The sequence below is a fragment of the Periophthalmus magnuspinnatus genome, chromosome 1 (genome assembly GCF_009829125.3).
Source record: "Periophthalmus magnuspinnatus isolate fPerMag1 chromosome 1, fPerMag1.2.pri, whole genome shotgun sequence".
Lineage (NCBI taxonomy): Eukaryota > Metazoa > Chordata > Actinopteri > Gobiiformes > Gobiidae > Periophthalmus > Periophthalmus magnuspinnatus.
Genome location: NC_047126.1, coordinates 28627261 through 28651857, shown reverse-complemented (window position 1 = coordinate 28651857; position 24597 = coordinate 28627261). Strand labels below are relative to the sequence as shown.

Below are 24597 nucleotides of genomic sequence, written 5' to 3'. Positions count from 1 at the left end.
GTAAAACTTACTTCTAGAAACACCATTCTCTCCCATATATTATTAAGCTTACAAAAATAAACCTCCTCTATGATAACAATAATAATGCTATAGTTTTGCAATGCTAAGTAGTACTTATGTAAGCTCTACTGTATTGGAAATATACAACATGATGCTGTCGTGTCCCTTTGATGAACATGGTTCAGTTTTTGTGTGAATGGTGAGAAACCATTAACTTGTTAACCATGAAGTTAAGTTCATTTGAAGTAATAGTGAACCTTATGATGCAGTGCATGGGAGCTCATAACTCCATTCAGGTTTATAGGACTGCTGTGAACAAGCATTGTTCCCAGTCTCCACAAATGTTGTGTAAAACAGCCCTCTGTTGTTCTGTAAGTTGATGGCAGATCAATAGAACAGTTTACATAGTATGAGCATTTGTGACATTGTGCCAACACGCTTATGGAACCTGGTAAGCACAGTCTTGTAGTCTCATTTTGAGTCGTTTCATCAGGATGTGGTTCCCTCAGTGTCCATGCACACTGATATTGTCCTTAGAATGTTTGAAACTCATAAACCCGCCACTGCATCCTAACAGAGCCCCATAACACAGAGCAATAGTCTCCACTGAAGCCAGTGTCTATGGGGGCTGGATTAAGGCAACATTTCAGCTGTCCCTGCAAAAGTCTTGAGTTGTTCACTGAGAGTGAAACGATTCTCTGTCAGCAGGTGGGTGTTTTCAGAGGGAGGGGCGTAGTCCCATATCTTGGTCATGCTCGTGAATGATTATGTCACAGCTGTGAACAAGGCTTGGATGCCAGGCCTGGTGCTCTGAAGCATGTAGCTTATAGGTGAGTGGGTGGAGGTCTGGTGTGGAGGTGTAGAGTGTGCTGCTGGTGCTAGGTAGATCTGTGTGGAACAGAGGAAGCTCAGCCCTATACGATGTAACTGGTCAGGTCCAGTAGATAGGACGTCATGTCCATAATGTGGTCAATGATGCCGTCTCTCTCCTGGTCATTGGGCATCCCTCGCTCGCTCTTCTCACACATGTCTCCAGAGTAGCCGCTCTTACACAGGCACTTGTTGGGCTCTAGACACACACCACCATTGCGGCAGCCTGGCTCACATTTGGCTATAAACAAAAACAGAGGACAGGGCTCAATTGTACAGTCAGTTACTGTTACTGCTGTTTCTGGACATGACACACATGAAAAATAACCCAGTAGAACTAGAACAATGATACTCAGTTATTTGAGTGATATTGACCCTTGGCCATGATGTGTAGTTACTGTGCTCTTGACAAGTTGGTTTGCATCAACTTCATTAATTAAACTACATTTGTTACTAGTGCAAGTTCGTAAAATCATAGACATAAAAATATGTAGATGTGCTGACAGTTGCTACAGTGAAGATCTTTCAGCACTCTTTTTTTTGAATTAGGACAGCACATATTAATCAATGCGTCTACAAAAAAGTTTCCACATAAATATGCCGGAGTTACCACTGGAGCTAAATTTCATCTGTTGCCCTAAGGCAGGTGCAAACATGAAACCTTTTCCGACTAGTGGCAGTGAAAATTCTATCCATCAATCCATGTCATTTCTGTGATCTCTTCAACATGAACACATATAGTTCTTAGTAAAAAGTAGCAGGCCATAGTGCGTATGTCTCACTCACCCACTCTACAGAGGGGTCCTTCCCAGCCCGGGCTGCAGCAGCACTTGCCCGTGGGGGTGCAGTGCCCGTTCTTACAGTGTCTGGAGCAGGCTGTCATCAGGAGCTCTGGAGGCTCCACAGTCCGATGGCACTCTTTTGGAGTGTACGGCCTGGAATCACAATCATGACAATAATGTCAACACTGACAGAACACTCGCTACATTGTCCTTTTAAAGAGAATTCCTGGGTGCACAGTGTAAATGGGAGTTGCGTGCAGTAGGTGACAAAGTATAATTGTCAGTTGTTTGACATTCAGAGTTTTCGGCTTTCTTGGCTCCCTCTCCTTGAGTTCACTCCATGCTTGATGAGGAAAACGCTCTTTTCATTTGATATAAACATGATTTGGAGAATGCAGACAAACACATCCCTTGACCATATGTGTAATGTCTACACCAGAGAAGAGCGCAGTTGTGATCATTCCATAAAAAGACTAACACACGCACATTGTTTCATATCATTCACAGTCTGGAAATAATAGTTGCTAATGGAGCTTAGAGGAAAAATGTTGGTGACAAATACACAAATTACAATGTTGAAACATTTAGAAAGTATCTGTATTTAGCTAGCTTCATTTATTGAACACTTCAATATGCCAACCTGATTTTATTTTAGTTATGATATTCTAGTTGTGATACTAGTCTGCTTTGAGATTCTTGTACAATGCCTTTGACAATAATGCATGGGATCTACAACACTGCCTTATCTAAAAGCAAAATGCCTGTTACTTTTATTCGGAGAAAGCCAGTGGGGGAGATTCCCATGCTCCCATCAGCACCCAACTCCAGACACGATCATGCTGGCTTTTGTTGTTGCAGGCTGCGTGTAGTTAAGGAAAAAGTGAAAGAGGAACGCAAACAGAAAGAGAGGGAAAGAGAAAGAGTCCCAGGAGAGATGGGGGTCTGTAGCTAACACTGTTAATAGCAGGCAGGGGTCAGCGGCGCTACTAAACACTCTGTATGACTGCCAGGGTGGCTGTGAAAACAGCACCTGCTGGTAGCTCCACTTGACAAAGGCAGCTGGGTCAACAGCCACTGTGGGAATTTATCAACTTTGTGAGGGGTGTGAAGGAGCTTGGACGTGGGAGAAGGGCCACACTACTATATATGAACTAGCATGCTACATGAACTGTTATGTAAACTTTGGAAATGAGAAGGTAATCAGATGTAAAATAGAGTAACTTAAGTTTGTATTATTCTTCAAATCACAGGCGTGCTGAATTGTATGAAAGGTTGGCTTGCTGCTCTGCATGATTGACACAAGGTATATGTGAGAAAGAAGCTGTGGAGTGGTGTACATTGTGCTCCCTGACAATGACTTAATCAAATGGCCCAGTGTGGTCTCTATTGCCGTTTTGTCATCTGACTCCATTGTTTGGAGGTTTCTTTTGTAGCTTCATTCCTAGTTTTAATTGTGCTAAAAATTTACTGTGTATTGTAGAGGCCAAAGCTATTCAGTGGAACTGGCAAGCAGCTTTGTTACGAGGATGACCATAGCAGAGGTGGAGGAAGATTTAGGAGCATTGGGAAAATAAAGAAAGGCTTTTTTTTGCTACGCGCAGGGAGCTGACAGATGTGCATGTTCACGTGCACTCCCCACCCACGGCCTTTATCTCTGTACACAACCCTGATGAATATATTCAACACTGAGACACCACTGCTGTACATCTGTGATTTGTGATTTCTATCCATTGCTAATGCTCTTCATAAAGGAGCTCCCAGGATCCCATTCAGACTTTACTGAGTCTCTTTAAGCTCCGGCTCACTGTAATTGAATAGTGCAGGCTGCAGCTGACAAACCCAAATGTGTGACGAGCCATTCAGGAGGCTGGCTTCAATTCAATGTGTAAAAGTAAGGTCAGAAAGCAAGTAAAAAAGTGAGTGACAAACAGTTTATAACAAACTGGCAAGAGAAGCTAAGCATTTATTTGTATTGTAAAATTATTATTAATTGTCTAACCAGGTAAACCTCATTCTGAGGTACTCTTGTGCAGCAAGTTGAATTCTCACAAACTCACAATGATCCATCTCCAGCTGTTGCGATTGCACCCAACCCAGCAATGGTTCAGACTCTGGACCAATCACAGGGCAGCACTGTGGTCTGGGTGGAAGCCAAAGGTGAAGTGCCCAAACGATACATTCTTCAGCCTATTAAAGCAAAAGTCTGTGCTTTCCTCTCAACTGCATCTAACAAAGTTTGACTTCTTGGCTTGTTCAGCTGCTGTGCTTAATTCTAAAGATCCCCTTGGGGAAAAACAAAAGGTGCATCTAAAGGCAAAGGCTATGACAACTGTTCTACAAGGGAATAAAGAGCTTCTAATATTTGATGCAGCAGAAAAAACACCTTGGTATGACATCAAATTCAAATCAGAAAGAGGATGTCAAAGTCAAGTTCTTTCACTCTGGAGTACTGTATGCTACACTAGTGCACAGGGCCAGCCTTTAACACAAGTCTGTTGTATTTTAGATCAGACTCAAGAGCAGAATAGACTTTGGATTTGGATCATACCTTTAATAAATGTGACCATGCATGAAATCAGTTTGGACACTACAGTAATACATGGTGAGGGAAGGACTGGTCAAATGCTGAGCATCCTCTGGTCACCATGTGTGATTTATGACTGGAAACATTTCCCTTCACTGCCTCAGTACAAACAGGCCCTGTCTTGCTCTCTCTCATAGAGACACACACATGCAGCATGTTACAAAATGCATGGTGGCCTATTTATTATTGGAGGGGTACTCCAACTGACAAACAAATACCTAGAAATGAAGTCATCTGGCCAGGACATGTTTACACAAACACTGCTGGGATTTTATAGCCAATGTTTCCCTGTACGCCTTTACTGCATGCTGAACAATTCCTCGTTCCTTCTCTGTTCCCAAACACACAGTTGATCAAAACACAATGCTATAGCAGACCACAAAACCACCATATTCTTAAACAAAGTTCTTTCTAAGAGGCCTGAAGAACCAGATGTACTAGAGTGTAGCAGGGACCACCAGACGTGATAAAGCGCGGAGGTCAGTCGCACACATTAGCCTCTTAGCTGTGCCCTCACTATGCCTCTCCCTGAAACAGGATCCTAATAATGAAGCAGGAGTGGATTAGGAGTCAGACTCCAGCACCACGGAGTCCAAACAGACTAAACAAGTCAGTCAAGTTAGTCCACTCGATGATGGAAAGAGAAGTGTGTCCAGCAACCAGCCCACATAACATAAATACACTTTGAGCCACCAGTGTCATTAGATAGCTCTGTGTTGTCTTTAATTGTGTTCATTCTGGGCGGCACTGCAGTCACCCCAATTGAATCCTTTACTTCTGCAATTGGTCTAGCTTGCTACAGATCCCAAAAATGATTATTATTATTATGATACTGATAACCAGGAAATGGAGGTGAAAAGGTGGGATGTGTGCTGATGGATTTTAAACACAGCAAAACATCAACCAAGTGATATTAACTGGAACAATCAAAAATAGGCCTCCACTTTAATGGCAGCAGTACAGAATAAGACAACACTGCTTTTTATGTTTAACACAACTGGATACTTATGAATGGTTTAACATAAAAAAACAGTTTTAAATACTATACAAGATTACACAGAAGCATGTGTGCCCAGCTTCTCTTTGTGCGTAAAATAAACGGATGGTTTGTGTAGATGTGACTAAATTATTTTCACATGTACTCGGCTTTCGCAAACAGTTTACAGATCCATCACAACCAGGGTGATTTCTATTAGAGTTTGCATGATAAGCCTGAGTAGACACATGAATTATGAAGGGAACTCACGTACATGTTTTCCACAGTTGAACAACACCTAGTGTAAGCTCCACTGAAGTGTGACGCATGCTGTCAAACTTTCATTTAAAAATGGCTCTAACGTGGCATCACTGTTGTTGGTCTCGTCACTGTCTATGGCATGTGTTCAAGTGATGACTTGTTTTGAGTTGCATTTTTGCATCGAGAGTGCAGGGGAATGTGTGTGCTCAGAAGGGATCCTGCACTGTGTGAAAGAGGAGATTCATGCTTTCAGTAGTAGCGTGAAAGAGTAACCTGTTCTGTCGGCGTTCCCTATTTCCCTACAAGTTAAAGAGGTACCTTTTATTTGAGTTTTGCCATTTAACACCAGACTCTTATGTATTATGGGCATATCTGTAGTTACATTAAAAGAAGAGTGGTTTGTTTTGAATGTGTGATACTGTAGAAGCAGTGTGTGGGCTGTACCTTTTGGGATCCACCAGTTTGTAGAGTTTGCCGCTGTGTAGCTGTGCCATGCTTTTACTGCTCGCTAAAATGTAGACTTCACCTGCATAGAAAACACATAAAAGCATATTTAACTAAAAAGTATTTAATATATGTGTATCTCATGGCAAAATGGGGTGAGATGACGACAGATGGAGGACAATAGTAGATGACAGGCACATAATGACATGAGAACAATCAGTGTAGTCAAAGCTTCTGCAATGCTGCACCTGCCAAAGGTTTAATGAGACAATTGGATACTTATGACTGGGAACCAAGCAGATAATTTAATGAGGAACAAGGCCCCAAGTAAATTCCATAAGGGGACAAATTGCAAGCATGTGTCTGTAGGGGCCCTTACCCATCCATTTTTTTTTAACCATTGACAAGCCTTGAATAAATCCAGGAATATTTGAATATCTACTTATGTAATGAGAGCTGGCAACAATCCTCATCACACATTTCTGCAGGCCTTTGTAAGTGATCTACAACATTTTTGCCTAATAAGAAACAGCACATTTGACAGTTAATAAATTTGCAAATGCATGGTGCATTTCCAATCTGTGTTCCATTAGGCTGCTTACCTCAGCTGACACAACCGGATCAAAATGTGATGAATTTGCACAACTATTCAACATGAAACTAGCACAGGGCGAAATATGTATGAAAAAGATTTATGATAGCCTTTCAGGGGCAGTTGTTCTAAATCCATCCTTTTACGACAGACCTTTAAAAATGGGTGTTGCTGTTCTTTTGTTCACAATAAAAGAATCACAATACACAGCTTGTACTAACCCAGCTCATCTTCTCCGAAGCCCAAGATGTTGCCAGCAAGTGTCGTACCACAGGAGGCTGTAGAGCCCAAACACAGAGGTTTCTCCTGCCACTCTTCGCCATTTGCTAGGGACGATTTCTGCAGAATCCTTAAATTACTAAAAAGAAACAGCAAACGTCAATATACACAGCAGCACAGGTACAGTATTGTGATAAATTTATATTTCTATGCATAATATCCAAATGAAAATCTTCCCCTATGTTTGGATATAAAGAGGATTTAAATACTGGCTTATCCATCAAACCCTCAGCCTTAAGATTTCAACTTTCAGTTTCTCAACAAACATAGCAGAGCCAGCACTTGGCCATTACAGTTATAATTTGTAACACAGCAGAGATTTATGTGACCAATGTTTTCTATTCTATGTTTGCTCCAAATATGCACCCTCCGGCTTGTATTTTCTTCCTTTGTTTGCTAAAGCATCAGTATTTCAGATCAGCAAAGCAGGATGAATGGCAAACCAAAAGACAAGGGTGAATATCGCAAGGCATAATCTCAGTTTACACTAAAGAAGCTGAGCCATCTAAAGCAAGTCTTTCCCCAACCTGCCAAGGGACTAAAGATGGAAATCAGCCATGTTGGCTCTAATCTTCGCATATTTACATGTAAATATTTAATATGTGCTGTACAGGTGCAAATTGCATACGTCTCTATATTCCCATAAAAAACTTACCCATTCTTATCTCCAAACACATAACTTCCATAAAGTCGCCTTGACTGACACCCTCTGTAGATAAAGCCCCCTAGAGGTGGCGCGCCGCCGTTGGACTGCAGGTTATAGACAGAAGGCTCATTTTCTAGGTAAAAATAGAATATGAAATGTAAACATCCACAAAATAATATTGGCACATGGTGTAACATTCATCAGACCTTACCATAATCCTTTCCTTTAGAGATGTCCAGTATTCTCCCTGATGTGGTATTCTTCCCAGCAGTGTCGGTGCACAGTATCGAAAGACTTCCATTGTCCATTTGAAGTCGATCCACTGCACATCTAAAACATTTAGACAGTTGTTAATCTGTTAATTGGCCTGTAATAGGAGGTCATTTTAATCATTTTTTTCTTCAAATGCCAAATTTATTGCACTAGGCAGGGCAGGTACTAGAGCTTTTAGCAGTCAAACCAGATAGTGTTTTTGTAACAGGTCTGGCTTAAACTGAAGTCACCTTGAAGTTCCACTGACCTTCCTGGGTCATGTAATCCATGTGCAAAGATTTCCGGAGGCTGGTTGGTGCTGTTGAAATAGGGATTGTTCAGGGGTATGGAGTATGGTGAGGAACAGCAGTCTGTGTCCACATCGACCCTCAGAATGGAGCCTGTAAAATCACTGGACACACATACACAGTACATGAGCACATTTGGGATAACTGCTAGGCCTGTCATGATAATTACTATATTGACTTATCATTCAATATATGAAAGCTGGAACAATACATTATGGTAATATCTGCTTGTATGTAGTGGGCAGTATATATATAAAAAAAATGAAAATATCACAATTGTTGTTCTAAAGATATACAAAATTATAATATTGACTATTTCATCTAGAAAGTAATGTTGTCTCCGAAACAACCGTATAAACTGATTTCTGCATTTTTGTATTTAATTTTATGGTCTTTTATGGTCTGGACATTTACTGGCACATTTTAGCACATTCCTGATGCACTGTAGGGCTGACTAAAGAAATTGTTGGTCAACTAAAATAACTATTTATACAGAAAAGTACTAGGAAAAGTGTTACATTAAGTGTTATTACATGTAACAAGGCAGATTAAACACATAATTTACTCCCAAATTTTCAGCAAATCTACTCCCAATCTTCTCCATTCTGCTGTTGTCAATCTAAATCCTAATGATCTAAATAAAAGAATCGACTAATACTATTTTTTTTTTTACTAAGGCACCAACTAAGACATTGACCAAGATGTCCAGACCTGAGACACAGTGCACCATCATGAGTGCTTCTGTGTCTCTGCCACTGTTGACTGGTCAGTGCTTCTGCTCTGGGCTGGTGTGGAGCGAGTTGTGTCCAAAGTTGCACGCTGATGTTTTAAAATTTAAAGCAATGAACTCATGGTGATAACTAGGGATGTGTTTTAAAGTTTAAAAAACGTAGCCTCAACAATAGTTAACTCGCAAACACACTTATGATTGCCAGACTTCAAAAATTTTCACTGCAATAGACACGCTGACTTCTTCGTACAGATAAATAAATGTGGGCCATTTATCTTTGTCATTATCGCCCTTCTCAACTTTACCAGTCCTGGTTTGCGGTGATTTTCTAAGGCTGTAGTCCTTTCGTCGTTTAGCCGATGAATTAGTTGATGGATTTGTAAATTTGAGTCGACTGTATTATTTTATTTTGATTAGAAGGAAATGTAGGCATAGCAAAGGAGAAGGTAGGGAGTGGATTATTTGAAAATTTGGGAGTGAATCCTGTGTTAAATCTGCCATTTTACATATTAATACATTTTTTCTGCTACTTTTCTGTTTTTGCAAATAAGTATATGTAGAATTTTGAGTGCAGTTACATGGCCAAATCATAAAGATAACAGATTATTTTGCTTCTATTTTCTTACTATTATTTTTCATTTGTGAACACCTCAGTCCATTTAACCTCACAGGGGTTTATGCATTTCTGTTTATTATTAGACCATTTATAGAAAAAAAAAAAAAAATTAAGTCAAATCCTCTCCACAAAGGAATTGATTGTGACACACTGGCATGTGGCGAGCTCTACATCTGCTGTTCACCTGCTATAATACAAATAATGTCTATACCCCCAAACCGAAGGATAGAATTCATTTGGCCATAGAATGCACATGGGCCCATCCCATGGGAAAAATCTGCTTAAATTTTAAGGATTATGTCCAAACTTGCCACAATAAATTTTTCTATATGAAATATTATCTAAGTTAAATTTGAGTCTTGTATCTTTTAAAATATTTTCATTTTTGTCACACTGCATGTCACTATAGCACCACTTTTAAAGGATGCATGTCATTTTGGACAAGGCGAGTCCCAAACAAGTTGTTTTGGGGGTCCTGAGTCCAAACGGGGCCGAGCTGAAACAAAAGACTTTGAACTCGTAATGGCCCAAGGAGTACACAGATGAAAAATCATAGTAATAAATAAGTAGCCAAAGCGGTCTTCCTCAGAGTGGTAAGAAGGCACCAAAACAATACAGCTCCAAAACCTTAAATCAGCAGACCACTCTGAGGAAGACCACTAGTGAGCATTCAAAACTGTCAGGTATGAAAACTAAACTAAACTAAACCTCTGTCTGAAAAAATTAAAATAAATTACTGGAAGGCCATATGAACCTCATTGAACAAATTACAGGCCTAGTATTTTCTGACCTGAGCCCATCCATCTCCTCCATGTCGTCCAGAGTGATCATGCCATCTCCAAGGATGATGTGGAGCAGACCGTCAGGGCCAAACAGCAGCTGACCTCCCAGGTGCTTCCGGTGGAGCTCGGCCACTTCCATCAGCACTCGCACTGTCCGTGTGTCCACCTGGTTGGGATTTTTCCTAACACCAACATATGTATACTGCCTTTACAAACTTTAAACATTGTTACCAACTCAACTTTCTGTTTGATTTTCCAAATTACTTAAATATTAACAAGTTACTTCATATTCAAAATTAGTTTAAATAATTGATTCACTATATACATATTGAAACACAAAGAATGAGCTACAAAAACGAGCCTGTTTTTTCTAAGAGATGCAATCATTCTTTAGATTGTGGTATATACTTAACTATTATTTACTTTTTGCAAGTAAGGTGTTTTAAGAATACCCATAATAGCTGTAAGCAAAGGATGCTGACACAGCGGGCCAACAAGAGAATTGGGTCAAAATAATTTGCTGTCTGGAGACACTCTAAAGCTGAAGCATTGTCTCACTGAGGAAGACAATGGGTGGATCACTGCAGATCTTACACAACTTTGAGCTGTTGCACAATGTTATGTGAAATATGTGGACTTGGATCCACTTTGAAAATGGATGTTTCAATACAATTTTAATTAGTTATATCATCTTCAATTAAGGATTTGCCGCAGTCAGTGTGACTACTGACTAAGACAATAATCATAACTAAGCTATTAAAATGTTAAATGAACGTGAGAAGGAAAAATAGCAACATGAATGCGTCTGCTTGTAATTTACACAATTTTAATGATTTAAAAATGTTAGCATTTGCAAACAAACTCTCGGTTAAGTCAAATTCAAGTCCTGGCTCAGTTCTCATTCTGTCCTAGTTTAACCCCGCTGTTGTCCTGGTTTAGCTTTGGTAGTCCAAATAATCAATAAATGACAGACATAAATAGAAAGCAGCTATCCTCTAGGTTGGTACACTGGATAGGATCAATATGTACAGGGTAGGATGTTTGCTGCTTTGAATATGCTGTACCTTGAAACAGTGTACTCCACCACTCTGAGAATGTGGTCGTGTGGTCCAATAGCCCAGCGCTCCTGGTTGGTGGTGTAGGACACGTAGAGCTTGCCATTCTTCTTGTAATTGGGGTGGAATGCCAGGCTAAGCAGTCCTCTTTCATCTCCACCCTGTAGTCATTGAGAAATATCCAGAAGTTAATTATGCTGCTCTTGGACAACATGCAATGCCTACGCTCTAAATTATTCTTTTCTAATCCCTCTTTTTGTAAATCCTTTGAATTCCTGTGTTTTTTTCACTCTCCTCTCCGTCCAAAGCAATTCACTTCACACCTTCACCCACCTCTCAGAATGTACCATTAGCAGCTATTATTCTGAATGTGACTTTGGATGGAGCTGCACCTCCTCTACAATCCCCTTTAGTCCGTTTTGAGGGGATCCTGGTTATGTGCGCTTGTCCTTAGGGTCAGGGGGCCCCTGTGACGCCCGGGCCCTCCCGGTGGCCTCCATTGTGCTGTGATTTGTGTGTGTAATCTTCAGGGGATATCCGTGAATGCTATGCTGAGTGGCTGAAAGAATTTATTAGCTCACTCACAGTTCATAGAGAGCACAAAAGTGCAGAGTGCTTGAGTCCGTGCTTTTTGCTCCCTGTCCTCTTTTACTCATAGTATCTATGCAAAATTTAAGTCTAAGGAGAGGGAGTAGCGTAAAAGAAAAAAAGGAAACAAGTAAAGAGTTGCCGTCTCCACTCTCTTGGCAACATGTTTAGAAAACATCTAAATTGCTGTGTAATATGTAAACTTTTGTTTCACCCCACAGGCAGCTGCATCACTTGTCACTATGCCGGTGGTCCAGTCATCATAGTTAGCTGAAATAATCATCTATGGCCAGGTTGGCCCCTCATTCCTTTATAGATATAGCCTTGCCACACAGAAGGTGAGGTTTAGGTGCAATGCTTCATATGCTCACCTCAAACAAAGTTTGGACAAATCAGCACAGCCCCAGCACAAACAGAAAAATATGTAATCACTTTTACAGTTATGAATATGGTCTGGTTTGGTAAGAGTGTACAGATAGTCCATCTCCATGCAACAGGCCAAAGAACACGTACTTAAATTTACTGGATTCTGTGTGTGGACTGCATTAAGCTTAGTGAAGCACAGCACTGACACAAGCCACATACACATGCAAAATAGATGACTCCATGTGAAAGAATGTACATAAAATATGTACGAAGAACAACAGAGCCCCACATTATCAACCACTGGGGTTCTTTCAATCTCAATGTAAAGTGAAATGTGAAGTTGACAAATAAATCTCTTCTCCAAAGGCAAAGTTCTTTTGCTCAGAAATTTATGAGTACTACTAAATGTCAGATTGGTGAAGTCAAATAAAGAGGAGTTATGTGGGAGGAATGAAGCAGTGTACAGCTGGATGTTAGTCCAAGCAGAGGTGAATGCACTTTGCCAAAGAATGTCAGAAAGTTTCATCCAAGGAAGTCAAAGTTTTCCTGAAAGGCAGGATCCATATGTTGAATTTGGGGATGCAATGACCCATATCCCCAAAATAAACTCACTGTGGGGAGCCAGTCAAAGACCACAGCACTAAAGAGGCCTGGATCCGGAGCCAAACGGAGACCACCAAGACACACAGTGGTTAAATGGGCTGAAATATTAGCTCTGAGCTAATGAGCAGCTCCCTCAGCAGCAGGCTCAGGGCAGAGCTGGCACAGGGGCCACGAGAAACAAACAGAGAGCGACCACAGAAGTGTGTGAGGAGACACTGTGATTAAAGTGAGGGAGGGCCAACAGTCAAGCACCTGCCACTTATGAAAAGTATTGAAAATAAGATAGTAATCGATAATAAACCTAGTATCGAAACTATATACTCATTTGATAGGTATCGATACTAAAAAAGTCACATTGACGGGACAGAAATTAACCTTTGTAAATAGCTTTATGATCTTGAGCTGTATCAGAACAAGTATAAGACCACATGGACCAGTACATGCCCATGGACTACTAACATGGAAACAAGCCTGGACGACTAAAGGATTATACAGGTGGTATCACAGTCGTTATTGAGTCTATCCCTTTGTATCAAAATTGAGTTTGAAATAAGTAGGGTATGAGTATTGTGACAACACTACCTGCCACACACTCACACTCAGCAGTTCTGAAAAAGATTGCGTCAAGAATATTATAGAGCGGGTGTTTCTCCTGTCTCTTGTACTCTATCTTTGCGTGTTTTCTGTATTCAAATGGCCATTCCATGTTTACACAATCAAATCTCCCAAATGCATTCATATTTGCTTCTTTGGCCTTGAGACATACAGGCTCAAACACATACTCTAGACTTCTATAACTCATATAATTATGCAATATTAAATGTAATTTGTAGAAAATGCAGTATTGCTGAACTGACTTTATCTGTCTATTAAATCTTAAGTTCCACCCCGTCAAGCAAATCCCTCTTATTTGTCTCTGTTATGAGCTATTATTCTCACTGATCCTGGCAGGAGGCTTTAAATGGACCTCTCATGAGACATAAGCTCTTTGTTTCTTGCTACACCTGTCTCTGTACTCACTCCAGCTCTGCTCACTGGGGATGTGGTTTTGGCACTGTCAGAGCATTGGCATCTGTCCACACAAAACTGGGAAAGTTATGCTTAAGGATAAGGAGTGGTTGTTATCTAACATCTTGTGGTGCTTAAAATGGAATACTGACTTCCTCTGAGTGGCACACGGCTCCAAAGATTCCAGTTTGCAGAGGCAGCTGTCTTTGCGCCCAGAGACACAAGTGCTGGCTCATACTTTGTTACTAGAAACCGTTTGATCCCGGCTTGTGGGCATTCCTACACCGTAGACATTCCCCATGAGCTGATTAGAGCAACAATGAATGTGCTCATCGCCGAGAAGCTTTCTGAGAAGTTTAAACAACAGTACCCAGTATTTATTTTAACTGCTTTTCAAATTTGAGTGATGTTCAATAGTGTAGTACTTTATCATCTGTTGGTTTACTTGTGGCCCGGACAACCACATCTGACGTACAGTAATCCTTGACTGTGAAGTCAACTTTAGATCTTACAGTCTTTTTAGAGATACCAGTGAAGATAAAATGCTTCTATGGCAACGCTATGAGAACAAAATAAATGCATCTGTCATTTCTGAAACAACATGTGCTCTGCCCCAGAGCTCCTTCTCATAGTGCTAATGTAAGGATGAGCAGTGCAGCTTATTTTAGCTTTTACGAAGCACCCGAAGCCTCTGATGACTGCTGAGAATGCACAGCAGCTGTCAGAAGACAAGATGAAGTGACTTATATGTTTTAGTACTGAAATATTTGATTGCCCTTATTCCTTCTTCACAGGCTAATGCGTGCCAGCGGACTCACTGTCAGTGTTGGCTCTACCCTTCTTGATAACTTCATATTTGAAACATACAGTCTAAAGCAGCATTTGTAAAGACCTTTAACTGCTTTGTAAAAACAAAAGGAAATCTCAGTTTTGATATATCACCATGAAAAGTGGATATAACAATTTACAACAAGAGGGGGGCAGATGGAAAGAATAAAAAACACGGCAAATCACTTGAAAGACAGCTGATTTCAGCATCTAGTCATTATTCACAGAAAAAGGTTCAATGCAACGCTACAGACAACTCTTTAGGTTTGGATCATTTTACCAATGTGAAGTAAAAGTGTGTGTTTGTGTGGGGTGGATAGTGGGGAAGCCAAACACAGAGGTTGGATTTCAGCTGTAGAACACCCACTGCGCAGTTAGCAGCCCACACTGCTACAGCACAGCATTGTTTTTGTGCAGTTTGGCTTAATTGGCACCAGGGGGATCCAGGCGAGGGGAGCAAGGAAATACAGAACATTACAATCAAAGCATGTGCATGAGGCTGATGATAAAGCCGTTATCTGACAGCTCTCTGGAGGGGCCAGGTCCTCTCTGTGTAAAAGCACTCCATCCTGTTGACACTGCCAGTAAACACCTGAGCCTCTGTTGGTTGTGTCCAGCGCTTCCCCTTCAGCCGACAGCAGCCAATGGGACTCCTGAGACTCGCCGGGCCATGTCGGACTGCTGTTATAATAATTTTATTCACATCCAGATTGGACTGAATGATGAGAAGTGAGCAGAGCAGAGCTGCCAGAGCATCCTGTGGGGAGTAACTGCGCATTTAGTCGCTGTGCTCCGTTTGACTTGGTGTAAGCATCGAGTCTTGTCAGCAGAGAAGCGGGAGGCATGCGTGATAGATAAACTTCCTGTCCGAGAGTGTGTGCTCACTACGCAACAAACAGGCAATGGATTCATAAATGACTTTTCACATCATTCAAGTTGTGTCACAGGTTCTTTCTAAAAAAAAAAAAGATGTACATAAGCCTCCAGAGGCAAAAGGCGATGCACATGTGTAACATGAATCTACCTGAGTGAGGTGAGCGGACATCACCTTTGTATAAATGTTGAGTGACATTGCCAGTGTTCCTCAGCCAAACATATGTTGAACACATGTGGAGATGCTCTATAATAAATATAATGACCACAGTTGCTTCTGTGTAAATACTGCTGCATGTCTACAGGCTACTACTATTTGGGTCATTATTTTAGCTGTGAAACAAGTCACCATTGAAAGGACTGGGTAAGCCATCATGTGGGTTATTACCACCCTTGAAGGAACAATGTGGAACAGATTAAGAAAGCCATTAACCCATCTTGTGTGAATTAGCAGAAAATTAGGAGTGAGCACAATGTGTTCTGTGCGTACAGTTAATTAGAGGGTAATGTGCAGTGATTGGACACAATTACATTTGACGAATGGCTGCTTGTTAGTTATTATATCATTGGTTGCTAATAGACTGCAGGCACCTCATTTAAGGGATTTGTCTATAGTGCAGACATTTGCAGTTTTGTAAGGGCTGACGTTTGCAGTAGCTCAACCATCAATTCCACTTAGTAATTTTTTATTTACCAGAATGTTCAAAATAATTTTGTGTTGTCCGTGAGTGTAGAAACAGTATGTGATGTAAAAAGAGTCATTTTAGAACATCTTTCAAGTCTAAAGATCTTCTTTAGAAGACTCCTCAAAAGTATGCTGCACAATGACAACTATCTTTCACAATGAGGAGTGTTTAGGGGTTACTGTAACAGAATCCATACCTTTATGCCATTTTGCACAAGTTTGTGGATGTCGAGGAAGGGCTCCTTGAGCATGACCAGGTCGTGGGTGAGGATTCGGACGATGCCCTCCCTCTCAAGGACAAAGAGGCGCTGGGATCCATCTCCACAGTGCACTGCAGCCACTGGCTGTCTCAGACCACTCAACACCTCCTGGGCACAGTAGCAGTTGTGTTTGTGTTTCCTGGGCAACCGATGAGACACAAAAGGTTAAAGTCACAATGCTAGAGAGAAATCCTATACAAAACCTCAAGACTTTGGACTATTCAGATCATTATTTTGAAAGGTCCTGAAGTCACATTTGGCTGAACAATCTCTACACTTACATTAAACACATGTGTGAAATATGCATATGTAGCATTGTAAAAGCCAGATGACAAACCTGATATCTTCTATTTTTTCATCCCCTAAGTAGTTGGAATCCAGGCCATGAAGTGGTTTTCGCTGAAAATCGGGAAAGCATAGGCTGCCATCCCTTCTTCCATAGTATTGGCAGAACTCATCCACGTCAGCTTGGAAAAGCTCTACAAGTAAAAGCAAACAGGTACAACAATTTTAACAATTCATGCTACACTAGAATGAATGTTAAACACTGTGTCATAGTATAACCCAAAAATCAAATATTGTGTGACTGATATGTGCTTCGACAAAGAAAAGAATTTAAGAGAATATGCTGGGGACAAATGTTCAACTTGATGTGCCAAACCCAATCCTGACTGGTTTGCAGCAAACAAGTGAAGAGGACAAGACCAAACCAAAGGGTTATAATAGCTAAAGGAAGAAACAGTAGTGTCGTAGGTATGAGTTGACTTCTCAATTCAAGTATTACAAAACGTATTCACAAAGAAGGATAAAGAATCTCACACTGAAAAGAATCCTGCTCATTTCAAACATTCAACAAAAACAGGGCATGTTATAAGCAATGATTGACTTAAAAAGGGGAAGGACCACACATATGGCATCCTTCTCCACAAAGTGCTGGTTCTCAATGGCCCTTGGTGACCTAAAAACAATCCTGCCGATATTGTTTCCTTTAGCGAATCCCTGTGAGCACAAGCGCAGAGCAAACACACCAGGGTAAAAACACAATTCTTTCATCTCCCTCTCCTGCCCCATCCCGACCGCAATGGACGACCGCATGGGGGACTGGAGGTGATAGGATATCCCCTTGAAACATCTAAACATAACATGGAGATCAAACAGGACTGTGGCTCTACCACCCACCCGTTTGTCTGGAGTTATCTTAACCATGCTGGTTGGGGACCGGGGAGGGGAAGCAGGAGGAGCTGTGGAGGTGGAAGGTGGAAGTGAGAGTGAGTGTAGTAAATGTCTTTATGAGGAAACAGGACCTGAGAAAAGATTTACAAGTGTTAAGATGGCCCTTGTAAAGGAAACTCTGCTATGTATTTTGCCTGTAAATGGTCTAAAATAATTGCTTAATGGCAACTTAGGCATGGTGGTGTAGTCCTTCACAATGTGATTTTCCTACTGGCCTTGTGCTCTGTATACCATGTTAAACTTAAGCAAAGTATATATTTAAAAAAAAAAAAAAGAAGAAGATGAATACGATACTTGGAAATCTACTTGAAATTCCAGTAATATAAAAAATGTAATGGACCAAGTTAAATTGTACTGTTTGAAGATTTTTCCCTGTTGATCCACCTTTAGGCAAAAAGGAGGGGTAACAGTGCAATGATGATTAATGATTAATAAATATACAGTAATACAGTTTATCATCCTCCCTTAACTACACATCCTCCTTCACATCTTTGGGCCTCCTGCAGCAACTCACACCTCCACACCTCCATCTACTCCTTAAGCTCTAATTGTAAATCAACAAAACTGATGAGACCAGACAAAATACAACACAAATGCAGGAAAGAAAGAAGGAGTGGGAGATAGAGGCACGTCCGTTTCTTCGACTCCCCTGTGCTAATGTTATACTTCCATCTGGTTATCTTCCAACACAACCTGGGTGGCCCACGCCAAGTACTTGACATCTTGATGCACTTCAGCAGTTTTACATATACACAACCTTTGTAGAAAAATAAATGTGTCATTCGTCACCACATATGCTGATCTGTGCAGGGGCTGAGAGCAGGGAGGAGACTGGTTAGGTTCTGAACAGGGGGCAAAACTAAGTGGTAGATATTGTCAAACCCTACTGGTAAAGCCAAAAAGATTACTACTTGTTCTGCCCATCTCTGACCTGTCAGTCTTAGAAGGCCCAGACTGTCTGTCATTACATAAGGTGAGCCTCAAAGACTATCTATGAGACTTGATGAGCGATGCACTTACGCATAACACTAGAGAGGATCTGACCTGCAAACCTAACCTATTCCGTTTTCTTTTATGGCATATGAGATTTTGAAGGAAGGCTTGGCTAGAAGAGAAAGACACTGGAGGCACAAGTACCTGTGATCTCCCAGTCCTTTCAAAGAATAAATTCCAACTATTCTTAGACATGGAATGTTACATTCTGCTGATCCCCAGGTGGAAATATATTGTAAGAAATGCCAATTCTAAGTAACATAATATACATAAAACAGTCTTTTATTTTCAAGGATATTATCTAAAAGTACTAACTTTCAAAACCTGTATAACATTTTTGAGTGCTGCATAAACACCACTGTAAGCAAAAGTGGGAGATGTATTCAGCAATAAATGAATACTAGAGCAGACAATATTCACAGTCTAGACAAATGAACTGTGCATATCCTGTCAGAGGAGCATTAAGAACTGTGGCTGAGTTCACTGTATGAATGTTTGCTTGTTTGTCACCAGGTCACCTTTTTCTAATAATAATTTGCTGTTGTGTTCAATGTCATTATTTGCGCTGTAATTACCTGGTATGTGCCCCCTGCAGGTGTAGTAGAATTCACGGCAAAAGTCCTGGCAGAGTCGCGGCAGATCGGGCTCCCTGTGTGGCATCTTATCCATGTCCAAGGAGTGGAACAACACCTGGGCGTTAGGGGAGCAGCGTGCACACTTGATCTCCTCCAAGAGGCGTCCACATTCAGTATTATTTGTGGAGAAAACCTGGGGGGCCACACACAGCATAAAACACCGGTTACAATGACAACCCTGTTGTCTAATAAATATGCTGTGCAATATAATACAACAAAAGTGACTTGTGGCTTAATGTAATTTTTGACCACCGCATTGAGAAACCACTGTATGTTTACAACACCTTGAGCAAGGTTGATTTGAGGTCAGATATGCAAAGAGTTAATCCCAAAGAAATTAGCTGGATTATTTACCTAACAAATTAGCTGTAATAAAACACAATGTAATCTGTTTTAAATCCAGAGTGGTGCTGCCAGCAGACAAGCGCACATGCTGGCTGGTAGTGCTTTGCTCTGTGTGAGGTCCATGTGTAAACATCAATTTGGAGATAGACAGGCACATCATTCCTGCTCTGGTATCAACAAATTAGCAGTCTGTCGAAGTCAATTAGACCAGTGGACTCAAGGCCAACATATGGACGCCTTACACTTTGCTTATGTTTTGGCACAAACTAGCACTAGTGAAGACATTTTCTGTTCCCTGAGCCCCTCAACAGGTGGCAGATCTTTGAGAGGCTGTCAATCCAAATGTCTAATTGAAGTCTATTTAGCTGAAGGTGTAGACCTTTTTGAAGCCTGGCTCTGACTGTGTATGCAGTTCTGGTCTGTATCCATGCCTTGTACAGTAATACCATGTTGCTGGGTGAGTATGCTGCCCTCCTAAATTGCCCATTGATTCCGCGTGCCATAGGCTGGCACACTGTCCATATAGTTGCATGTGTGTGCTCTCAGCCATGCCCTGTGTCCATATGTTACTGGGATAGGTTCCAATGTTGCAATCATCCAGGCCAGAACAAGAGGAGCTTTGTTTGTTGTCTTTTGCTACATCTCACTGAGCATGTTCCTCAAAAGCAGAAAAATTGCAATAAAGCTCATTTTGCACTTTCCTGGGCAGGTCAATGTTATGATAGTATAATAAGAGGCATTGGTCAATAATCTGTCAATAATGCAACAGTTATTAAGTTAGCTGTGTGAGGGGCTTATATGAACACCTCAACCTCAACACAACCCTTTGTTTAGGAATTACTGGTATTAATAACGCCAGTGATATATTGAAGGAACTATCATTAAGAAGAAAAAATATTAAATAAAAACTCTTGGGAGCAGCTTTAAGGAGACAAGGGAAAGGGAAGTCATGATTTAGACCATACTGAGTTTTAACAGTGCACTTGCCCTTGGGGAATAGGTGTAAGTTGGTTGTCAGTGTGGTACTGCAATGACACACACCCTCTCAAAGGCATTAACACTTGGACAGGGTTGGTGACTGGAGGAGAATGATGTTCTCCAGCTTCTCCCATTAGTGAAACCAACAAACACAATAGTGTTGTTGTTATTCTTTCTCCATAATCAGAAAGGACTCTGTGTGTGGGCAGTGTAGTGGGGAGGAGGAGAAGTCGAGTTTGTCCTATTCACTTTCCCCCTCTTATTTGCATGACTTGAGCAAATTAAATGATGCAATATGGCTTTTTGTCGCAGCACAAAGTGCGCTACCACCCAGCCACTGAATGATTCCAGGAGTGGTTTACATGAGAATGGCACGGGGAGAATTCTAATGGAAGCCGCGTTTGTCGCACAGTCGTTTTTCTCCTGGACTCATTCAAGCTCAATGGGCTTCAACCCCAGAACATGACATCACGAGCTGTGAATGCTCCACACTGTTCAGTACACGCGCATCTGCACATTATATCCACTGTCAAATCTGCGGTAGACCAGGAGTCACATATCTTATATCTCACACTAGAACCGGAGCCGTATACAAATAATAAACAAGACAAACAATCAGCACAAACGGCAACCTGCATAAATCTAGCGACTACTACTGCCACAAACATTCCACAGTCAGAATGACAGCTCAGTGTAACCTGCGCAAGATAATCTCTGTCTGAAGTTATGGACATAGTCTGACAGAGAAGGAACTCCTTCCTCACACAAACCCAGAGGAATGTTCAAATAAAGCGTTTTGTCTCTGGAGACATTCGGAAGCGACATTATGTCCCACAGCCTCAGGCCATTCCTCTGCCGTCATTAAGAGTGAGCAATAAGAGAATGACAATACACAATGGCAGTAAAGGCATCCCCGAGGCGCTTCGCTCCTAAAACCAGACCCTCTAAATGTGAAGAATGTCAGCGTGCAGAGCTCTGGGGCACGTACCCTGGCGTCCCTGCGGTGTAGGATCTGATAGGCGGCTCTCCTGGTGGGACAGCACGACACGCGGGGGTACAACCTGTGGCACACCTCTCCGCTGCTGCCACTGCTGCCGTCAAGCAGCACTTTGCGTTCCCTTTTCTTGAGCCTCTTGGGCATGCTCCCGTCGTAACATCGTCTCCTCCTGGAGCTCAGCTCACTCCTCTCGCCGAACTTTGCGTCTCCACATTCCCACACGTTCACCGCGAGAGCCAGGACCAAAACAAATTGCAAGTGCTTCATGGTTTTAAAATTGAGAAAAATAAAAGATGAAAGAAATAGACCACAAAAATAGTCTTTTAGAAATATAAGAGAACTAAATTAGAGCCCGATGGAATACGCAAAGTATGACAATATTCTTAAAAGAAATACCAAAATAAAATAGTTACAAATTAGAAATCAGCAGATGTTCTTTTGAGGGACAGAAACACACGTGTTATAGAGTAAACAGCTTATCTGCTGATTTTAATACTGCAACGTGGTTGGCGGATAAAGAATTCAATTAAAAAGAAACAAAATGTATCCTGAAGGGAATCATAAAAAGCAAAACTCCGTCACGTTCCCTCAGACGTTATTCCTCAGCACAAAGCACGACAGTGTGATCGTGCACGAGTCAAAATATCACAAATCAAAAGTTGTGTCTCACTTTAGTCCTCAGTGCGCTCACATGTTTCCCCGTGCTCTTTCCTCCTTCTTTTTAACCAGCGCGCGAGAACAGGGGCGCGCGCGGTGACGTAGGGCTGGAGTGTGCGGGAGCGCGCGCGTGGTAAGGTCTCTTCCACTTTGAGGTGCACGTGTCCACCTCACCTGCGCTAGGAGCGGCGGGAAACACACGACACATGCGCCGTGAGTCACAGTTTACAAAGTTATAATGAGTATGACAAAACCAAGTCATGAATCAAAGAACATGGTGATTAATTAATAGACTTGAAATTTAATTAGCCAGTATGTTTGTTGACCTTGTTCCAATTTTGGGTTCTGAGCGAGCAAGGAAATGGCATATTGGCTAGCTATGAAATACAGGGCTATTGGTTGGCATTAAGTGGAAAATGTGTCCACATTCTGCGTAAAACCATGTCTACTTAACAGCTACAGACTATTTCCATTGTTTTTACTGGTTTAGCAATAGATTTATTTAGGAACTTAGTATTAAGAGATGTATATTTAGTCGACTCAGGACACACAGTTCAAATTGCCCATTACACTGACCAGAACTGTTCTGCATAAAATGAAATCAGGATTCTTTTTCTTTTAGTCAACTGCTTGGTAATAGGTTATTGTGAAATATTTTACCCTTCTATAGCTTACCGATTTTTAAAAAGCTTAACATTTCAGGATAACACACCACCACCTTGAGACAAATCCTCTATCATTTTCCTCTCCTGAAATGTCATGTGATAACAATTGTGGAGCTTATGTCCACTGCAAAGCAATTACTGGCAGAACAGCAGCCCTCCCTATCTAGATACTCTGCGGATCTGCACTGTGTTCCATTAGCGGCACCTGTTCGTACTTGGGGGTCTCCCAGCTCAGCTTATCTACAAGAATCTGGAGCGGCTGGAATCTAGGAGGGGTTGGTTTGATTGTGCGCAATTATGGAAATGACTGTGTGCTATGAAACTATTGCAGACGCTACAAGAGTTGACCCCCCACCTAGTACATTCTTTACGTTTTTCAGCTACAGGACCAAGTATAGCCAAGTAAGTGCTACTGCAGTAATGTGGATGCAAAGGGAGGAAAGGAACTGGGCCGTGAGTAGTGAAAGAATCTGCCACCACCACTAGGGCTCCAAGCGAGTAACAGAATATATGTGCATTGTTGAACAGTGTGAAAACATGTGGGATGCAGCTGTGCAGTGGAGAGGAGTACATCTGCTGAGAGAGAGGGACCATTAGGCAGACTCACAGTTGGACAGATGTAGATTGGAGCTGACAAAAGTCCTCTAACAGATATACTTGCCGAAATACCAAGATTTAAACAGCATTCTTAGCATATTATAATAAAGCTCTAGTTTGACATCGTAACAGCTTATTTTGCAGGTGATTTGCGCTTGTGTCCATTGGTTGTGATTATCCAAGCTGTAAATGTGATATTTCCCCCTCAAAAAAAATCATGATTTCCTTTTTTATTTCTGCAGGCTCAGTGGGGGATTTTCATTTAACCCGCGTCCAACACAGACGAAGGACGCCCAGACCTGGGTAGATGTGTGAGTATGACCACATAAGGATCAACAACACTAGTCTGGTACTATGTAATCCTTCATTACAACCCTGACATTAGGCGAGCATGAGGAAATGTTCAAAATATACTTCTTGTATTGCAGTTTAGGATTGTTTGCTTTGTAATTCAGTGTTGTAATCACAAATCTACACTTGGATGATGGACTAATTTATACTTTTCTCATTTCAAGCTGGCAAAAACCACTTCCTCTCCTCTCGCGGTAATTCCACTACTGCGGAGTTGATGTAAGTAAAAGTAAGATGAGCTAAGTAAGATTTACCATTTTATCACTTTTTGTTAAATACATAATATTGATTTTAGTCTTAGGTTTTACAAAGGCTAATGACAACCAGTTTTAAGCAGTTTTTTAAATATGGATTTGATAAAACTGCTGCCTTTGCACACAACAAATGCGAGCAGGGTCTGTGGCAGCATTTGTTGTATGCACATATTTAAGTGTAAACATTCACTGGCATCACATGTGAATGTCCATATAGTTTCTGCATTTAAATCAGTTGACGTGAATTACTCTTAACACTTACTTTAACACAAAGTCAGAAGTATCCCAGAGGAGTTTATGCATCCACATGACACTCTGCTACATTGACTTATTCATACAGTATTTTCTCTTCTGTCACATGATGTTGGCTTACATGAAATCATCAGCGTCATCTGCTACAAACAGCCCTTCAGGCACATGTCAGCTTTTCCTTCATAGGAGCTATCCCTCAACTTGTAGCACACAGCAGTGCAATGTTACTCTCACACCTTTTTTAATAGTCCT

The 24597-nt window shown here is 41.2% G+C and overlaps 1 protein-coding gene across 1 annotated transcript; it reads right to left on the bottom strand.

Moving 5' to 3' along the window:
* Nucleotides 1–364: 364 nt before the first annotated feature.
* hhip (hedgehog interacting protein) lies at nt 365–22283 on the bottom strand. Its single transcript, XM_033991849.2, has 13 exons — nt 21561–22283; nt 19190–19382; nt 16726–16867; nt 16326–16527; nt 11187–11338; nt 10131–10304; nt 7955–8098; nt 7646–7764; nt 7444–7567; nt 6731–6867; nt 5918–5999; nt 1657–1805; nt 365–1111 (listed from the first exon to the last, which is right to left on the bottom strand). Exons 1-13 carry the CDS (start codon nt 21834–21836, stop codon nt 915–917), a joined length of 2091 nt encoding a protein of 696 aa, XP_033847740.1. The 5' UTR covers nt 21837–22283; the 3' UTR covers nt 365–914.
* Nucleotides 22284–24597: the final 2314 nt, after the last annotated feature.

What these genes read in the sequence shown, in the direction of transcription:
- hhip (XM_033991849.2), bottom strand. Translation starts at nt 21,836, where the DNA reads ATGAAGCACTTGCAATTTGTTTTGGTCCTGGCTCTCGCGGTGAACGTG. An exon ending in GAGGAGATGGATGGGCTCAG is followed by an intron (nt 8,099 to 10,130) that starts GTCAGAAAATAC and finishes ATGTGTGTCCAG; the next exon opens with TGATTTTACAGGCTCCATTC. An exon ending in GGATTACATGACCCAGGAAG is followed by an intron (nt 7,765 to 7,954) that starts GTCAGTGGAACT and finishes TAAATGTTTTAG; the next exon opens with ATGTGCAGTGGATCGACTTC.